At 42.9% G+C, this 17,462-nt stretch overlaps 1 protein-coding gene across 1 annotated transcript; it reads right to left on the bottom strand.

Annotated features, from left to right (window-relative positions):
* Positions 1-236: 236 nt before the first annotated feature.
* Positions 237-12,882, bottom strand: dhx30 (DEAH (Asp-Glu-Ala-His) box helicase 30). Its single transcript, XM_030774824.1, has 20 exons — positions 12,714-12,882; positions 12,056-12,183; positions 11,811-11,921; positions 10,678-10,835; positions 10,439-10,547; positions 10,141-10,290; positions 9,647-9,799; positions 8,513-8,980; positions 7,819-8,202; positions 7,617-7,701; positions 7,367-7,471; positions 6,805-6,980; positions 5,732-5,938; positions 4,513-4,594; positions 2,215-2,408; positions 1,805-1,955; positions 1,342-1,499; positions 847-950; positions 621-760; positions 237-496 (listed from the first exon to the last, which is right to left on the bottom strand). Exons 1-20 carry the CDS (start codon positions 12,880-12,882, stop codon positions 237-239), a joined length of 3,492 nt encoding a protein of 1,163 aa, XP_030630684.1.
* Positions 12,883-17,462: the final 4,580 nt, after the last annotated feature.

Genomic DNA, 17,462 nt, shown 5'->3' with positions numbered 1-17,462 from the left:
GATTCTGTAACTGGGGATATGAATAAGCGGGGATTGATGTTGGTCCCAGTTCAGAACAGCCTGCATCAAACAGAGTCACTCAAGCCATTGTCAGCTCTGGGTGGAGACTCTCTGAAAGGCTACTAACATCTTAAAGCACACTGCCCCTCAGAACGTCCCCGTCCCACAAGCAGGTAGCAGCATGCCACAGCGCACTGAGCTCCAGTTCTGTCGTTTTAGTCATTTAGAGAGACTCCTCACTCAGAGTCACTGAGGGCTTCAGCGTCGGTTTGCTGGGGAGTCTTGTTCAGCAGATCCACCAGTAAAGACACCAGCTCCTCATCCTGTGAGGCTGCATCATCTCTCTGAGAACCCTGGAGTGAGGGCTGAAGCTTGCGGTGGAGCATAGCCTGGATGGAGCTCCTCAGGTCCCAAAGCACCTCCCACGTCTGTGCCCTCATCTCCCACCGGATGAGAGAACGCCCAGGCAGTGCCACTTGCACACGGTCACCCAACACTGAGCAGGAGAGGGGGGAAAAACAGATGAATGAAAAAAAGACAGGAAGTTACAGAGAATGAGATAACAGAAACACCCATAAAAAGAAAGGAGTATTGAGATGGAAGAAGGAACGTGCGAGAACCTCTCTCTGCCAGGTCACAGTCTGTGAGCAGTAAGACAGCTAGCGGATGCACCACAGATGAGTCTCTGATGAAAACATTGTCGTTGGATTTCACAGCATTAAAGAACATGAGCCAGCGGCTAGGAAGTTGATCCTGATCCCTGAACAAATAGGCACATACACACACACAGTTAGACTTTTATCATTATATCCCTGTAATTTGTGCATCCCTCTCTTTCTCTCTCACCTGTTGACAGTGGACCTGTGCATTAACACCCGTCCTCTCTGCGTGTGGTATGAAAGCCTGTCTGGACGAAACCTGCCCGTTTTGGTCACGGTTCCCTTTTTCACCTGTAAACATAGCAATTTGTTTGTTTTTTTTGTTGTTTTGTTTAATTCTTGAGTACAATTCTTTTGAGACAGAAGACAGTCTTTCAGTATTCAAAGGTGTTATTTGTATGTCTTTGTGTTTTTTATCTGAGTATATGAGTTTTATACATATGTATGAGCGTGTGAGCTCTGTCAAAGACTGTGTTTGTCTACAAAGGGGCGTTTGACTCTGTGTGTGTATGTGTATAATCTGAGTATAAGAGGATGTGTGTGTGTGTGTATATATATATATATATATATATATATATATATATATATATATATATATATATATATATATATATATATGTGTGTGTGTGTGTGTGTGTGTGTGTGTGTGTGTGCATAAAATGGTATGTGTGTACTGTCATACATGGATAAGGTTGGGGTACAGTCCGGCCATAATCACGGCCTTGAGCAGTTCTTCCTCCTGACTGTGCTGGTTGTGTTGGGACAGGAGACGGAGGCAGTCTGTTGAGTTCTCCACTAGCTGAGCTTCACACAGATTCTCACTGAACTGCTGCATCAGGCCTGGTCAGAGATCAGCACAATCAATCATGACTGGAACCTCCCCTGACCTCACACCGTCACACAACCATTAAAAAATGGAAGAGACGTCACTGTTTGTTTTGTCTTCTTTTTTTTGTTGTTGTTTTTTTTACATGTAATACACAACAGTAGTAAACACGATTACAATGAAGCTTTAGAATAAATACTTGACATGTCACAGCTGAAATGAAATATACATAAAACATTAACATTTCAGCTATACACAGATACAAGTAAAAACATACACACACAGACATACACGCATATAAACACACACACACACACACCATGTATAAAGCGAAGGCTGGCTCCAGACAGGGTGTGTGTGTCTAAATATTCCTGTCGGCTCTGTCTGTCCCGTTTCTCCCTCCAGCCCTGCACCACTCGATTACACACAACATAATCACTGCAGCTGTCTCCGCATAAAGCCTGCTTGGCCTGGAAAGAGAGAGAAAGAAAGACATAGAGAGAGAGAGTGAGTGAGAGAGAGAGAGAGAGAAAGAGAGATTTTTGAAACTATAACAAAAGAAAGGTGTCTCTGTACATTGCATGGGGATATAATTATTGTTTCTTTCTTCGTGTGGCTATAGTATAGATTTCAAGTTTCTATTTGAGCTGTCTGAAATCAAGAATGATGTAATGATCAAATGAATGTATAAATATGACAGAATAGAACTGAATGAATGAATCCTCTGACCTTGATGATGAAGGCCCGGTTCTGCAAGCTGTTGTGGAATGGGTCTCGGGTCAGACAGGCAGCCACAGACAATGCCGGCAGAACACAGCTGAACAGAACTGAAAGAACCAGAACTTTACCCAGCCGCGGGTCGCACGACATACACGCCACTCTCTCCCCAAGAGGGGTGAGACACTCAAACCTGTCCAGTACTCCTGTCAAAGAGAGGAGACAAATTACAGAAGTGTCGAACAGACACTGTGCAGCTTTCAGAAAGAAAAGGACATTTGTTAACCTTAAGTGTTCCTCAGTAATTAAAGTTGCAGTTGTGTAAACTCTCTCCCTCTTTTTCACCCTTCCCTATCTATTTCTGTCACTCTCACTCTGCCTCTCTATCCCTATCCCCTTTGATCCCAGTTCTCTCTTCATGGCCCAGGCCTCCCTGCATGCAGGACCGATACATATCAAAGCAGAACCACTCACTGTAACACCTAACAGACGCCAGGCTCGATGTTTTAGCGCAGCAACCCCCAGACCATTTGGTCAAATGCTAATAACGTTTAATTGCGAGGGAGACTAGATCACCTCGGGAGGTTAGTTTCCCTGTGAGAAGGGAATTCAGACCATGTCACAGGCCCCATCTGCATTGCTCCACTTGGGCACAAACTATGTAGAACAAAAGAAAAATGAAACTAACCATACGATATTATCAGTTAAATACGCATATCGAGTCATAACTGTTCATATAGCCATAAATGCGCGGTAAAACTTAAAAATAGTCCTGAGCAGCTCATTGTATGACCATCGGTGTAACTGTGCCGTTTTTAATGGTAAAGAAACCATATTTGGTCTTGTTCGGGAGCATAAAATGCTGCAGATTCGAGTACGCGGACGTAATTTTACTATTCTTTAATGGGAAAAAGTTATGAAAAATTATTTCAACCGAGCTCAAATTAATACTTCCCAAATTCCAAGGAGTGTCTCCTCCTTTCAGGCAGAGACACCCCCAAAAGGATAGCGGCACCCCCCGTCTGCAAATCAGATAAAATGCTAGACTCTGTGCTATTCTACAGTTCAGTTCAGTTCAGTTCAGCTGCGCCAAAGTTCAGTTCAGCTGCGCTAAGGTTCAGCTCCAGTTGAGCTCCGGTTGTATCAGCCGTAATGTAAGTCCGTCCGTTCTGTCCTGCTCGTCTCCACGAAGAATCGACCCAGGCTCACTGCTACGGAAGATCCGCGACGCTAAAAGACTTTCCCGGCACCGACACGAAGTCTCGCTCACGTTCTCCTTCTGCCAACCTCGGTAACTCCGGTCTCTCATACCTGAAGTGGCTGGGCCTGCTCTTCTTCTTCCTCATCCCTTTTCTCTCCCTTCCTCACAACCCCTTTTCGTGTGTAAGTAACTCCACTAGAACATCACTAAGATAGTTCTTTTGGTTAAGCGTGCCTCTTCATGAGTAATGCCTCATACTTGCGTAGTTGTTCATTCAGACATACTTTAGGTAACGAGGATACTGTGATTGTCTACCGTTAGTTGTTTGTCTTCTTGTTAGTAGTTTAGATGCTGTTGTATGTGTGTGTATAGCGGATGTGCCTTAATTCCACCTGATTTCCAATTATTCAACATTAGATTCATTCTGTACCGTTCGAATTTGATCGTTGTAATAAACGTATACGTCTGTATTCCTACTCTGAGTACGTGATAAATTATTTCCTAGTTGCTGAATGTGGTGATCCAGGAACCTAGTTAGCTAGAAGTATTGAATTCGAAGAATATTAGTGTACTTGCTACTTTAATGCTGTTATTTATTATATGTACAGCTAATGAAGAGGTATTCAGAATCATTTCTAGGTTCAGTGTTCAGAGCGCTGAGCTATAAATAGAGTTTTTCAGAATATCTGTAATTCCACTGGGTTCAGGTTCCAAAATAAGGTTATGGTTACAGCAAAGTGATATTAGTATTAAGTCTAATATTCACAGTGAACCATTAACCAGATCTTCCTCATATCATTGGCACGACAGAGGAGAGGATCATGTGCTCCAGCATGCCCCTACATCTTTCACCACTGAAGTCAGTAAAGATACCAAACCAAACACACAAAACAGTTGGCTAAAAGACTTGACTGTGTCACGGAGTGCAACACTCAGTGTGTATTGTGGTTTCAACACTCAGTGTGTATTTTCAGGTGAGGAAAAAATAATTTTGACTGAATGACTGAAAGTATCCAGTCCTATTCTTGAAGTTTCTGATAAAAATGTCATTAGATTAATATTTGGCAGGAACTTGTTAGATGAGTAATGTTGACAATCAGAGGCCTCACCAATTTCCTGCAGGTTTCTCACTGCATCCCTCACTGCCTCACTCTGAGGAGCATCCATAACCTGAGACAAGAAGTCCACAGCCTGGGAGAACCATCATGCACCCACGCACACACGCACACACAGACACAGACACACACACACACACACACACACAGATACACGTACACAGACACACAAAATGAGCCCCGAAAACATGATGCCAAAAATGTGGAGTTGATTACTTGCATTCTTTCAGAGCCAAGAACAACAGGGTGAAACATCTAAATTAAAGCAGCAGGAGTGGACTTCCTCATCCTCTTACTTTACTCTGTCTCTCTAACCTTACTCTGGCCTCTTACCTTACTCTGTCTCTCTTACCTTACTCTGGCCTCTTATCTTACTCTGCCTCTCGTACCTTACTCTGGCCTCTTACCTTACTTTGTCTCTCTAACCTTACTCTGGCCTCTTACCTTACTCTGGCCTCTTATCTTACTCTGCCTCTCGTACCTTACTCTGGCCTCTTACCTTACTTTGTCTCTCTAACCTTACTCTGGCCTCTTACCTTACTCTGGCCTCTCACCCTACTCTGTCTCTCTAACCTTACTCTGGCCTCTTACCTTACTCTGTCTCTCGTACCTTACTCTGGCCGCTTACCTTACTCTGTCTCTCGTACCTTACTCTGGCCTCTTACCTTACTCTGTCTCTCTAACCTTACTCTGTCTCTCTAACCTTACTCTGGCCTCTTACTTTACTGTCTCTCTTACCTTGCTCTGTCTCTCGTACCTTACTCTGGCCTCTTACCTTACTCTGTCTCTCTAACCTTACTCTGTCTCTCTAACCTTACTCTGTCTCTCTAACCTTACTCTGGCCTCTTACTTTACTGTCTCTCTTACCTTGCTCTGTCTCTCGTACCTTACTCTGGCCTCTTACCTTACTCTGTCTCTCTAACCTTACTCTGGCCTCTTACTTTACTGTCTCTCTTACCTTGCTCTGTCTCTCGTACCTTACTCTGGCCTCTTACCTTACTCTGTCTCTCTAACCTTACTCTGTCTCTCTAACCTTACTCTGGCCTCTTACCTTACTCTGGCCTCTTGCCTTACTCTGTCTCTCGTACTTTACTCTGGCCTCTTGTCTCACTCTGGCCTCTTACTTTACTGTCTCTCTTACCTTACTCTGGCCTCTTACCTTACTTTGTCTCTCTTACCTTACTCTGGCCTCTTACTTTACTGTCTCTCTTACCTTACTCTGTGGGCTGTGAATTTTGGCCTGGACCACCAAATTTTCCAAAGGGATGCGGAGGATCTCTGGGATGGGGAATGTTGTCATGGAGTTCAGCCATTTCCGTGGGAAGAGGTGGTAGGCGTGTCCTGGTTGGCAGCGTCCTGCCCTGCCTCTACGCTGTGTGACGTTGGAGCGTGACACCCAGACAGTGTCTAAGCATGAAACCTGGAAACAGAAGGAGAGTGTTTCATACAGTCTATAACACAGTTATTACTATACAACAGTCATTAAAAGATAACATAGTCATAACTACATGATACAGCCATTACCATAACAGCTATTGCTACACAACAGAGCCATTACCATACAACACAGCCATTACAAGCCAACACAGCCATTACTACATAATAGTCATTACTACAAAACACAGCCATTACCACAAAACACAGCCATTACTATACAACACGGCCATTACTACACAACACAGCCATTACTACATAATAGTCATTACCACAAAACACAGCCATTACTATACAACACAGCCATTACTACAAAACAGAGCCATTACTACACAACACAGAGCCATTACTACACAACACAGCCATTACTACACAACAGAGCCATTACTACACAACAGAGCCATTACTACACAACACAGAGCCATTACTACACAACACAGCCATTACTACACAACACAGCCATTACTACACAACACAGCCATTACTACACAACACAGTCATTACTACACAACACAGTCATTACTACACAACACAGTCATTCCTACCAGCTTTGCTTATTTAAGTCTATAACACGGTGAGGGTTAGGTACAGCTAATGGTACAGCTGATTAGCTAATGATTCAGCAGCCCAGCAGTTCAATCAGGTGTGTAAGTGAAGGGCTAAAATAAGGGCTAACATTTGCAGGACAGGAGGACCAGGGTTAAAAAATACTGCCTTAGAGTGCAGCAGGTGAATGCGGCTTACTGTGCTATACTGAGATACCATCAGCACGTCAGTAAACACTAAATAGGTTCATGGTGTTTCACCCAGAGGAGGCACACTAAACCAGACCAGACGTGCCAGGACATTCACCTTGGTCCGTGGGTCGTAACTCTGTTCTTTCTGAGCCCCCGTGTCCACCACATGCACAATATCGTCAATAGTGATGGAGGTCTCGGCAATATTCGTGGCCAGGACTATTTTACGCTGGCCCTCCAGGGGGTGCTGGAACACAGCCTGTTGATCTGCCACTGCCATGCTAGAGTGAACTGAAGAGAGTCGTTAAAAAGACAAAAGTCAGACAGAGACAACGCTCTCTCTCTTTAAACCACACTAATAACCATTAACGGTGCACTAAACAAAACCATGTTTTTAAGGGTCCCTAAACACACATAACCTGGCTCTCCCTCAGTATCTGTGAATAGCAAAGTACTAACACACCTGACTAAGCCAATAATCAATTCAAAAGAGTAAAAGTTTCAGGTCAATACGCAGATTGAAATTTAAAAACCACAGACAGACAGCAGCAAATATATAACAAGGTCCTGGAAAAAATAGTGTTAAATAGACAGAGAAGGACACCATCATGTAGCGGATGTGCGGACAAGGATTTTTCTTTTTTTTTTTCAATCGATTTAAAAACACATCATCCTACGTGGTAAAATGAGCTGGGAGCCAGATCTGTAGGCAGGTCTTTCCTCTAGTTTCTGCTGCACAGCCTTAATGTCCTGCCAGCCAGGGAGAAAACACAAAACAGCACCTACAATAGGCAAAATGATCAAAACATTACACAAATTCATAAAATTCTGGACATGTACACTATCTCTGAGTTTGTGGGTGTGTATGTGTGTGTGATTGTGTGAGGGTGAGGGTGTGTGTGTGTGTGTGTCTGTGTGTGTGAGTACCTGGCTCGCCATGTGTGTGAACGTGACTGATAACATCCGCCACCAAGTCCACATCAGGAGTGGCATCATTGTCATCATCACCACTCTAATCAAAGTCAGAGACAAACATACTTAAATTACTTCCTACACATATGCACCAAAAGCGACTTTTGGGTTAATGAAATTAAAAAAAAAAAAAAAAAAAAGACAACAGAAATGACACCTGTGTCTGTCTTTCCTTGCTGCTGGCTGTTACCAGTCTTCTGCCCATCTCTCTTTCCAGGTCCTCCAGGAACCTCTCCCTCACTGGGTACATAAACCCTGGCACACTGATCACGGGACAGTCTCCAAAATAGGCAGTGAGTCTCTGTGTATCCCCCGTGGCACTCATGAGGACCACCCGGAGGTCTGGGTTCTCCTGCAGGGCGGAGCGTAACAGGGCCAGGAGGAGGTCAGTGTTAACGTCGCGCTCGTGCACCTCGTCCACCACCACGTGACTGACACCCTGCAGCGCTGGGTTCCCCTGCAACTTCCGCAGGAGCACTCCCACTGTGAGGAAAAGGAGAGCCCCCCCGCTGGACTCCGGTGGCCGCGACTCCAGCCTCACCTGAGACAAGGAGAGGAGTGGACAGGAGAGTAGAATAGGAGAGAGAGGATGACAGAGTGAGAGATTCTACAGTTGGAGAAAGGTTGTGATGTGTCTTTTCTTTCATTTATTCCAACAGTTTGGAATAATATTTAAAACTGTATTTTCTCTTGTGCTTTGATGCAACAACGCAAGGTCAAAACCCAGAATTGAAAAACAAATAATCAACAAAATATCACAGATTCATAGGCAACGTTACAAGTCCTGATATAAAATTTATTAAAACACAAATGTTTGACCGTCACCACGAATTAAGTGGTGACATGTTTACCTGGTATCCCACATGGTGTCTGAGGGCGGGGCCCATTTCCTGTGCCACACGGTTGGCCACAGACACGGCGCTGATCCTCCGGGGTTGCGTGACGAGGATGTTGCAGTTGGCCCCGTCTCCTGCCCTCACACGGCCTTCCAATAGAAAACGTGGGATTCGGGTGGTCTTCCCACAGCCTGTTTCTCCAGCAACCACCACCACTTGTGACGACTCCACCGCTGCCACCAAACGCTCCCTGTGACTGTCCACAGGAAGCTCCGCTCCCAGACCAGGCCCTGCTCTCTCCCAATGGCTACGAAGGCAGTCACTCAGCAAACTTGCCTCTTCGGGTGGTAAAGGGTGGTATGGCTGGCCAGAGATGGTATCTATGATGTCATCTTCATCTTCCTCATCATTGGTAAACTGTTGCTGCATTGCTCGCTCCTCTTCCTCATCCCAAATCTTTTGCATCTGTGCTTCGACCGGATACTGACATAAAGAAAAATGACATCACACATATTTTCAGCATGCATTACTCTGTCATAAGCCTGCATTTTTCCAAAGAATCAGTGTAATGTACACCGAGAGTTTAGTAGAATAATTAGCATAAGTTAATCTGACAATTAGTATATTAGAATAGTCAATGTGAGGTAAACTGATGGTTAGTTTAATAGAATAGTTAGTGTGAGGCCAGCTGACAGTTTATTAAAATAGTCAGTGTGAGGTAAACTGACAGTTAGTTTAATGGAATAGTTAGTGTGAGGTAAACTGACAGTGTATTACAAGAGTCGGTGTTAGGTAAATTGATAATTAGTTTACTGGATCAGTAAGTGAGAGGTAAACCGACAGCTAGTTTACTGGAATAATCATTTTAGCCATTCGTTCTTCAGTTCATCAATTGGGTGTATGTGAAGTGAGAGCAGGTAACCCTTAGCAGGCACAATTTATAAATTAACATAAAAGAAACTTGCTTATGCAACATTTTCCCCAAAAATTAGCTATTTGAACTATATCATTTCAGGAATAATGTCAAAACTAGAGTTCTCTTGTCTGTTCTCTTTAAAAGGCAAACTTTGCAAAGACCATCCCTTCTTCTATAGAATACTATGCCGTGTACATAAAACCAAACTGAATTTTGAAAGCATGAGAACTGACCTTGGACAGGTATTGTTTAATCCTGTTTTCCAGGTCCTCTGGTATCTCCAAGTGACACGGTCTCTTCTCTCTCTCATCAACCTCACGTACCTCCTCCCGGTGATACTGGGCATGGGTCAGGGGATTGTTCCTGGAATCCAGCAACTCCAGTTCCTACAGAACACATGTCTTATAAAAATGGGCTCTGTTGGGAAGGGCCTTTTGTCTGATGCTGATCTAATTCAGCATCACAGCTTTAGTCCATAATGCAGCTGACACCTGTCTGTTCTTGTCATCAAAAACTGGTCATAATCGATGGAGAGCACAGTTTTAAACAGTATGCTCCTAGCATACAAAGAACGAGATGAAACTGAACAATCACAGGAGCATTCTAATCATATTTCTGATTCACAGCATAGTTGAAATCACGAAATGATTCAAAGCAAGATATTAAGAGAACATGTAACACACAGACACACACACTCACATATACACACACACACACACACACACACCTTGAGCCTGAGGCAAGCTAAAGCAGCAGCGCGAGTCTCTGCCTCCAGTTTGCGCCGTCCCTTAGCTGTGAAGATCATCTCCTCTGGCCAGTACAGCATCAGGTCACAGGTCTTCACCTTTCCACCAGCTGTCCTATACCGAACCAGCTCCTACAGGGCATAAAAGAAGCACGGAGAGTGGTATGTGTGTGCGCACATGTACATTTGCATGCGAGGAGACAATAAAGAGACAGGACCAGGAGTCAAAGAGAGTGAAAGAGTGAAAAAGGAAAGGAGAGACAGGGAGACATGCTCTCACCCTGACTCTGCTGGAGCATGTAGCAGTCTGAATGACCTTAGACAGGAGAAGTTTAGGTGTCGAGAACATGGACAGTGCCAGGGAAACTCTGGGGTCTTCTTCTAGCTGTCTGAATACACACACACGAACACACAGCATAGACATCAAAAGAGTTTATCACCAGACACACTGTCACTGAAATTCCACACACACGTACACACACGAGCACACACAAAATAGAATTATCCAGTGACTCCCACCCTTCAACTTTCATTCTCTGATGATGCTGAATGTTATCAGCGTCTCTATGGGTCCCCAGGTCTTCCTCAAGATCCTTCCAGTGGGATGTGTGTGACCCCAAGCCTCTGTCTGCTCCCTTCCACAGTGCCTCATTACCAGGCCCCAGGACACCCAGCTCCTGCATGGACATTTTGCACAGATATATATTGCAGATATATATGGAAATTTATGTGCTACTTCTTCTATATACCAGGCTGTAAATGCACAGGAATGCACCCCAAACTGTGTTTGTATGGTGAAATTTGAGGTGGAACAGTTTCACTTCAGAATTAACAGAACTTTGTCCATTTTACAGGTATTTCATTTCTAAAGTGACGGCAAAGAAATTGCATTGAAAAACGGAAACGCTTCACAGTGTTTCTTGGCCTGGCTACCCAAGTCAGTCAGGGCACTGGAATAAACCTTCCTGCCAATCTGAGTCAGAGGGTGCTTACGTTGTTAGGTTGATAAGCCAGCCCTCATACGTCTGTCACAACTGATTAGCTGTTCTGCTGCTTTGAGTGGTCATGTGAAAGCCACTGAAGGACCCCCCCCCCCCCCCCCCCCCCCCCCCGCTGTATTTTCTACTGTTTTTATACCAAATTTAAGAGGGAAGGCATAACTTGTGTCAAGGTGGTGACAGAGTTACAGAAACGGAATGTAAGTATGTAAGTGTAAATGTTGATTTTATTTTTAATACCTATAACACTGAATGTGTTACTCCCACTGAAATTCTCATTTCAATCTGTTTTTATTGGTTGTGAATACAACCCTTTATCTTTTCATACTCATTATAATATCCAATTTCAGTGGGTGCTGGTACCCACCTGCATTTTTGTGTTGGGTCCCCCAATAAAATCTGACCTTTTACAGTAGTACATATACACAATGCTGAAGTGTGGGGGGAAAAAAGAGGGGATATGTTCTACTATCTACTTTGTGTCTGTGAATTCAAAACTAAAAAGTGCTACATGACACTAAAAAAAAATGCACAGTAGATAATTCCATGCAGCAGCTTAGCACTCCTGAAAAAAATATGTCACAGAACATATAAAACTCTTCTCCTCCCTTCTGTGCTGCTCAGTGATTGGTCAGAACAGCGGTGGGTGCTTACTCTCAGTCTGTGACAGGCGGCGGCTGCAGCGCAGCGCTCTGCATCTATCCGCCTGGAACCAAAGCCCTCCACCTCGATCTTCTGAGGCCAGAACAATGTGACGGTGGCTCTCTGAGGACAAAAAGAATGACTAGCATATGAGCATGATAATGCTCTGGATTACATGCCATCCCTGATTGAACACAACTTGTTTAGGTGGTCCCTGGGGGCCCCTATGAAGACAGATATAGAGACTACAGTACTACCTTAACTTGTCCATCTGTGCAGTGGTACCGGATAAGTTTGGAGGGGTCAGACAGCCCTAGTGATTTGGAAAGTGTATTATGGAGAAGGCTCTTTGGTTCAGGATACTCCCTCAGAAGGTCAGGGTGCCCTTCAAAATACAAAGCATGGGCAAAGGGATTAATGTGCAAACTGGGATTTCCAAGGCAGTTTGACTGAAGTAAGGTTCTCATAAATCCATACTTCACTCTTCAGTATTGCTTTGGAGAACAACAACAAAAAATATAACTATACTGCAGTGACCTCACGCCAGACCGACCGGGCACACCGTTTGCTCTAAACTTGACACGAGCTTCTGAATATGGTCCAGGTGTTTGGCCGAGTGACATAAGACATCACTTTTATCAAACTGAAGAGTGTACAATGATGTAACTTATAGCGGCATTAATAGAGGCCATCGTACCATACTACGCTATTTTGGCAGGAAGGACGGATTGAGAAACCCGTTTCCAAGGGATTATACAGCGCCACTCTTTTACCATGAAGCGAGAACTTTTTTTTTTGCTCGGCAAAAAAACAACAAATTCGTGGATGACAACATCATCAGACCACGATGCAAGGTGTAATGTAACAAGATGAAAACATCACAGACATTTGACAGTTTTCGTCATAAACCCTTACCTCTGGCTTTTTCAGATCCTGATTCACTACGATTATCTGCTCCGACTTTCGTCCTATACCGTTTGACCCAGGTCCAGTTTGTATTAAGTCTGCTACTTGTCTCAAATGTTTTATTTCCAAGGTTGCACAACATGCGAAGACACATGAAGCCGGTACAGGGCGCCGCCATGTTTACAAATGACAAGAGCCCCTTCTCTGTTGTATGTCTGACTAAATCGGCTCTATGACGCCTTCTACTGGTGTGGAAAACTCAAAAAGTTCAAATTATATACTGCAGCTGTTTTTAACAGTTGGGCTTTAAGCAGCATCATCGACGTTTTTCAGACAACAGAGAGATCGCTGTTAAAAGGGAATTGTGAAATATTGGTCATATATACAGATCAGGAACTTTTGACTTTAGTTACCATTATAAAGTATTTGTAAACTTGGTATGCAAAATTAAGTGTCGTTTGCTATTCTGTCAGAATGGCTGTTCACAGAGAGTAGCAGTATTTTTGGTTGAATGTGATCATAGTACGTGAATGGATCAAAGTACGGAAAGTTTTGCACTGCTGTTGTAAAACTTTAGGTGGCGAACTAGAACATGTTTTATGCGATAATACTCATCTTCACAGTGAAAGAGTTGTGAATGTAAGACCTCAGGGGAACGTTCCTCTGTCTGAGAATACATAAACAGGCCTCTCTTTGTCAACACATGCGACGGAAGATTTTCAGTGTTAAAAAAAAGACACAGTAGCCTGGTGGGTATCGTTAGGACAGACAGTCAGCTGGGAGCATTATCAAACGTGGTTCTAGGTTTCAGGGCTCCATGTGTTATTACAACAAATTTACTTTTGAGTCGTTCCTTCCACAGTCCAAAGGGGAGATGAGAGGAAACGTAAGGAATAGTGAAACTGGCAGGGCAATGTCTCCAGTAACGTCTCTGAGAAATTTTGAGTTTTCTTCAGAGTAATTTTGTAGATAAATGAGAAACCTTGAGAGTTGTATTTGACATGAGGAGAAGAAATTGATTCAGTAAGAGGACATGATGAAGGTTTTGTTGGGTTGTTTTTAGGGAAGTTCAACTGTATTATTTGCCAATGTACTTTATAAGTGCTTTGACTATTGTCCTGTGATGCTGGTTGCAATTTCAGGTATATTTGTGTTGATACCTGAGAAATAATTGAAAACATAAAACTGTGGTTGCCATGAGTTGAAACCGGTCATGTTGGCCTGTTTTGATAAGCAGTCAATGGTATTTTTGGCCAGCATGGACACCATTTTACAGATCAGTCTAATGAAAGTTGAGTCCAAGGTTAATAGTTAAGCTAAGGTCGACTTTAGGGCATTTCACCTCCACCAGCCAGTCAGGTGAGCTCTCTTCGTGGTCGACCAAATTACTTTGTAAATAGGGTTTCCCATGGCAACACCTACATTTTTAATGTTGTGGTAATGTGTGACTCTGCCTTGGATGCATTTTAGATTTAGATTTGATGCTATGTCACTGTACAGGCGGTTGTGTGTTTGAGTCCAAACTTTATCATATGACAGTTCCTCATTTACAGCTCATCTTCTACATGTAATATTCTGCCTGCTGTCAATTATCTTTTCATCAACTGTCTCTAAGGAGGGTTACATCCTGATTTACAGCAAAACTACAAGGAAATACAGACAGGTCTAAATTGTCTCTACAGACCAACTCAGCGACTTGCACTCAAGGCCAAGACTCCCTTTTATAGCTTCTGTCTGGCAGGTTCTTTTTAAGAGGCACTGGAACAAAGCATGGCCAGTGGAAGGCCTCCTGTCAGCTTGTGTGGTGAGATTAGCGATGACACGTGGCTCATCTGACCAATATTGTTATGCAATACACATTCACATAGTTTTTTCATTTAGGTAAACTTAATCATTTTTTGGAGTTCTCCTTCTTGGCCTTGTTAATATTTTATGTCAGTTCATAATAGCACAAGACACAACACCACAACCAACTTTGGTTCTTCCTTCTTAGCTTATTTTCTAACTCAGATCAGTCCTAACCACAGGGAGAACACAGACTGAACCAAACAGGGAAACTCAGTTGGTTCATACATCATTTCAACAGTGTTAAATGATACCCAGCATGGACTGTTCCCACTGTCCAATATGGATTATATGGCCCTATGAATTACAGAATTACAGAATACAACTAGAATACAAGAATAGAGTCTGAACTCTTCACTGCTATGAAAGCAGTAACTGGCTTTCTTGAATTTATATCACTAGCAATGTTCATTGAATTTGTCCTGTGGCTCTTGAGTGACTCTTGTCTGATAGTGGATTAATTTCTTCAATTTCCCCCGACATGCAGTAATTTAGTAAAATCTGGTTTCACTTGAGTACCCATGACAGCCCCAAAAATCTGTGTGAAGTAATCCCTCTCAAATAGAAAGCAGCTGTTTGTGAGCTTAAATGTGACTATGATAATGTAGTCAGTGTGTACGCTACAGTCATGGTCAGAATGTTAGGGCTTTTAAACCAGAATTTGTCAGCATAGAATTGTACAGACAGCCATAAACAAGTGTAACAAGCAAATCTCTCTTTTCTCTGTTAGGTACAGACTGTAAGTTTAACAGGAAATCAGTGGTGACTTTTAGATATAATCAGTAGACGATTTGTAGGGGGATGAGGGGCCATGCAACCTCCCTTGTTAGCATAATGACCGAAATGCTTCCCCATGTTAACCTGCAATCCCCCCTGCTAAAAAAATAACAAATCACTTACTGGATGTGATGGTAATTGCTTAAGACAAAGTGGACATAGAAACCCATAAAATAAGACACTTTTTCTGTTACTGACCCCATTCTACATGCAACTGGTCTCAAATGAGGTTTCTCGAAAGATTTAATGGGGTCATTTACAAAAATGTATCAAAACTCCTGATCAGACAGGTGTATGCAACCAAACCTTAAGTATTTGATTTAGAGCAATTTTGAGAATAAATCCTAATTGTAATAACATCTGGGATTATACAACAATGTTGATTTTTTCCTTAAAAAATCATCAGTGTTCTGAATTATGCTACTCCCACCTTTAATCTACTGATACATTGTGTTTATGACATGATGACATTCAGCTTTTTTAAACCCCTCCATCATTTCAACAAGTCAAAAACAAATATGAAACACTAAATCAGGTTTAATGTTTATTCTGAATCTTAGGCTAGAGAGAGGGGGGATGTGGAACAGCATTAGCAACAGCACAAAATGCAGAAAATCCTCCTCATGAGGGATGCTTTCCCTGATTTCTCTGTCGTGGTTGTATTCTCAGCTGACGAAGCCCCAGCATCTGTTGCTTTCTGTTTATGAAGAAAAAAAAGAGAGTTAAAAAACATGATTATCAGAAATATACAGAGATGGCATCAAACATTTGTCTCTGTATGAAAATGGAGCCTTGAAGATCACATGATCAAATAGATATACACACGGATAATATCAAAGTATAAATTCAGTTGAAAAGAACTATTTACCTTTTTGGTGAACTTCAGGTTCAGTAATTTAAATTTAAATATATCCTTCTTTTTCTTCTTCTCCTCCCCCTCCTTCTGAGGAGGGCTCTGACTCTCCTCTCCAGTCCCATCTGTGTCAAGAAAGTCCTCTGGTTTTTTTCCTCTGGTTCCCTCACCTTGACCACAGCATGGCGATGCTGTTTCTGGCTCTGCACGATGAGTTGTGGAGGCCAATAATGCAACCTTCTCCACGACTTTAAGGTGCATCTTTTCCAGCGCCTGCCTTTTCTCCAGGTCGTAAGGAGCATCAGTGCATGTGTGCCCAATGTTCACCTCGACCCCCTCTGTCTCTTCTATCTCCTCCTCCTCGCAGGATACTGAAAACCCATCCTGAAAACTGTTCACCATCTCAGATAGGGTTTCCACCAGCAGCTCAGCTGCTTTTGCAGAGAACTCATCCTGGGGGTAATGGATCTCTGCCAGAGGGTTTTTAGCCAACTCCCCCTTCATGGCAGTTGACATTGCTGCATTTATTTGATGCAGCACCTCGAAAATCAACACTGATGGCAGCTCCGGGGAATTGGTACATACATAATCACGGTGGAAGTGTACCACCCTGAATGTCTTCTTGGAGCAGTCTTTGATGTTGTTAAGGACGCTCACCTCTGTGACTCCAAAAAGATCCTCCAGTGGCCTTCCTGCCTGAATCTTGTCCATTATGTTTTCAGCTCCAGGCCTTCAGCAAAACACCCATATATTGTAAATCTCTGTTTCTGTATTTTAACAGTCTGCTTACACACATTACATTATCATGATGCATTTATGTGACCTACTTGTTTACAGTTCTTAATGTACACCAATAGTCAATTTTCATCTTAACTCAAAAACTAAATTGGTCAACAGAACCATAAAGAGGTGTAAAGAAATAATTCTGTTCTAAAGACTTTAACGTTGTCTGCTCAATTTGGAAAGGTCAAATACAAGTGTAAATAACTGACTGATAAGTCAGTTGTAATGACAATGAACGTCAGTCTATCATGACAGGACAGAGGAGAGTGAGATTTCAGCTCAACTTACCCATTAGGTGAGGGAGACACTGACTCCGGCTTAGCGTGAATAATGTTTGAGAGCGCCGGAAACATGATTGACAGTGAGATCTCCGTGAGTGCTCTCACAACATTGGTGAAGATTTGAAGGATTTTTGTCTTTAGGGCCTGCATTGAAAATAGGGAAAAGAGATCAAGCAAATCTGTAGTCAAGCACTGAACACAGAATCAGTGTTTACTAAC

The sequence above is a fragment of the Chanos chanos genome, chromosome 5 (assembly GCF_902362185.1).
Source record: "Chanos chanos chromosome 5, fChaCha1.1, whole genome shotgun sequence".
Classification (NCBI taxonomy): domain Eukaryota; kingdom Metazoa; phylum Chordata; class Actinopteri; order Gonorynchiformes; family Chanidae; genus Chanos; species Chanos chanos.
Note: the sequence above shows the minus strand (reverse complement) of the source record. Positions and strands in the feature narration are given on the sequence as shown.